The sequence below is a fragment of the Carlito syrichta genome, unplaced genomic scaffold (genome assembly GCF_000164805.1).
Source record: "Carlito syrichta isolate Samal-C Ts95f unplaced genomic scaffold, Tarsius_syrichta-2.0.1 Scaffold302307, whole genome shotgun sequence".
Taxonomy (NCBI): domain Eukaryota; kingdom Metazoa; phylum Chordata; class Mammalia; order Primates; family Tarsiidae; genus Carlito; species Carlito syrichta.
In genome coordinates, this window is record NW_007246403.1 from 507323 (window position 1) to 510372 (window position 3050).

Sequence of the window (3050 nt, forward strand, 5' to 3'; positions counted from 1 at the left end):
TGGGGGAGGGTCCGCTGCCCACCAGAAACACCAGCCAATCCCCTAGTCCTCTCCAATGATTTCCACTCAGTAAAGCCACCTCCCTCCTTCCCTGCCATAATAATGGCAGCTGGCATCAGATGGCCAGGGAACTCCCTGTATCTGACCTCAGCAAATATTCTCCATTCTTCTTTCTGGCAAAAGAACAAACTTTAATCGGTTTACACCCACTTGCAGAATCCTTGTTCCCTTCCCAAAGCAATTTTGTGTCCACAGACACTTAAATTTCACAACAAGCCCAAATGGGTCTTAAGAAAAGCTAGTGCAACCCGTTTGCCAGGCAAGGGGACCTAGGTGTGCCGAGGGGGTGTGTTCAAGGTCACAGCTGGCGAGGGCCAGAGAGGGGGCCGAGCACAAGTATCTGAACTTTATACCTAGGCAGCAGATGTTTGCCAAGCACCTGCTTTGTGTCAGTTATTGCCTAGATACTGGGGATAAAAGGATGAATGTCACCCAGTGCCTATTTTTTTTTACATTTAGTTAACAGACATGAATATAGTATTTATGCTACACTAGACACTGTTCTAAGCATTTTGCATATGAACACATCTAATCCTCACGATAACCCTATGAGAATGCTGCGTTATCCTCATTTCAGAGATGAGAAAAAGGAGGCCCAGAGTAGTTACATAAACTGCCCAAGGTCACACAGCTAGAGAATGGCAGGACTGGGATTTGAACCTAGGCAACCTGAGCCCAGAGGCCAAGCACTTACGCATGGTTTTCTCTGAGACCAGCAGACGTGACTATCACAGGGGCAGATGGCGGCGTAGTATGCTGCAAAGACTCATTTGAGCCCGGTTCTACATCCATGCTCCTCTAGTGTGTCCTAGCTCTCTGGACAACACTAAGTACCTTTGACATCTATCTGCCCACCTGAAGAATAGAGAGATTCCCAAGGATGCCATGATGCTAAGAGAGGGCAACGCTGGGCTGTGCTCCGTGAATGCTGGGCAGAGTCGACTGGAGAAGGATGGGGGATAGTGGGATGCCAGCCACTCGCCTGGGCTGAAACCAAAGCTTGAGAGGCAAGGGAGGGCTGGGTATTCCCTTTCTGAATTCGCAGCTGCTTCCTGGTCCACTGTTTTTTTCTTGGCTCTCCTACAACCCTGGGATGGTGCATTTGAGTGAAGCCCAAGCAGGGTTTGAGACGTGAGGTTACAGGACACCAGGACAAGATGCTGAGGAGGATGGAGATAAGGAGTTTCCATCCCTGGAATTTGAGAACGTGGGAGGCAGAGGGTCCTTGGGGATCTGCTGACCTCGATTCCTGGCACTACAGATGGGAGGCAGAGGCCCAGAGAATGCGAGACATTGCCCAAGGTCACACAGTATGTTTGGGCAGAGCCTGGACCAGTATCCATGCAAAAGTGAAGGCAACGTTCACGAAAAATCCCAAATGCTCCTGTGTTCCCCATCCAGGAGAAAAGAAAAGAGAACCTATTCCTTTTGGGTTGTTCAAATTTAGGGAAATACACCCGTTTTTCTTTGCCTGGATTATGGCAGAGCTCTCAAACCTAATACATTGCCTTTTTCCTTCTTATCTTGGGGAGCAAGGCACCCCTCATCTCCCCTTCCTTGTGACCCACATCACTTCAAACTTAGCATCCAAACATCCCAAGATCCACAACATACCAGCCCCCGGGTCATGGCTACCCACCGTCAACCCCGATCTTGCCGTCCCCATCCTTGTCTCCAGCGGCCAGCAGTATCTTGGTTTCTTTAGCCGACAGTTCTCTGGCATCTGGGGAGAAGCCCCTGAGGAGGGATCTGGAGGAGGAAAGGGAGAAAGCCAGTGAGGGAGTCAGCTAAGGTCATCTTGCAGGAACACTGGGTGGAGGGTGGGCTGGCGTCTGAGCAGGGGAGAGGGCAGTGGGGCCAGGCGGCAAACAGCAGGCAGGCATGCGGTTGTGCTGGGCCAGGTAGCCTGGTTGGCGGCTGTGTCTTCGGGCTGAGTATGCAAAGAAGGACAGGCTGTCCTCAGTGAAGGGCTGATCCCACTTCAGCGAGGGCACCTACATTTGTTAATCTATTCAACCCATATCTAAGTGTTTTCTGTGTGTCAGAGCTATGCTGGCAGTTGGGGGCACAGTGGTGATCTTAGGAAGTCATTGGAAAAATGGGGAGGAGGTGAAATACCTCAATGTGATGGACACGATGAGGGAAGAGCAGAGAGGGATGCTCAGAGACTGTCTACCCACCTGGGGGGAGGGGTTGAGTCAGGGGGGGCTTCCTGGAAGAGGTGATGCCTGGAGGATTAGGGAAGTCAGTCTCTGTGTGTGCTTGTGCATGTGTGTACACACATGTGCATGCATGCTGGGCATGCATGGGTAGAGAGAAGAGGTTCTAGATGGAGGGTATCCTTGTGAGACAACGGTTGAGACAGGATGGGTGGAGAAGTCCCTACTTGAAAGCCCTCTCTCCACACCCTCCCCTTTCTCTTTCTGACAAAATTCTAAGTGGTCTTGGCCAGAGAGGGACATGAAGCAAAGCTGGGTGGGCAGATGTGGCCGGGTGGCCGAGGGGGCAATTGTGGGAGGTGTCTTTGCTGACGCAGGTTTGCATTTTCCTGGGCAGAGCCTTCTCCCCCTCGGCTTTGCTGCAAGGACCCCCGAACCCCCAAAGCTGGCTCTGCATCCCTGCTTGCCCAGAAATGGCTCGCTAGCACGGGAGGGGTGGGGGCTGCAGGATGGTGTAAAGTGCCTCTGAGACAAATGAAAATCAGTGAAATCCTAAAGTGAATGCTTTCTGCCTTGCCCATAGTGTTAAGCAACAAGAAAAACTGCCTCTTCCTTTGTATTAAATTATTAAGTAGCATCGTTCCATTAGCAATATTAAGTGGCTATAATTTAGTCTGGTTGGTTACATGTTCAGCTGCTCAGCTGAGGGTTTTGCTCTCGCAAGCGCCAGCATTGGGAAGCCTTGTCCCCTGCCTCCCCGGGTCTGAGCCCTGTGTTCACGCACGGTTACTTTCTGTGAAGGGAGCAGAGCAGAACAAAGGTCTGACGGGA

General features: G+C 51.4%; 1 protein-coding gene across 1 annotated transcript in view; it reads right to left on the minus strand.

The window, feature by feature from the left end:
- PVALB (parvalbumin) overlaps window positions 1–3050 on the minus strand; it is a 15797-nt gene that overhangs the window by 10336 nt on the left and 2411 nt on the right. The window contains exon 3 of the mRNA XM_008056282.2: window positions 1700–1809. Coding sequence (XP_008054473.1) covers window positions 1700–1809 — 110 coding nt within the window. The remainder of the gene's footprint in view (window positions 1–1699; window positions 1810–3050) is intronic.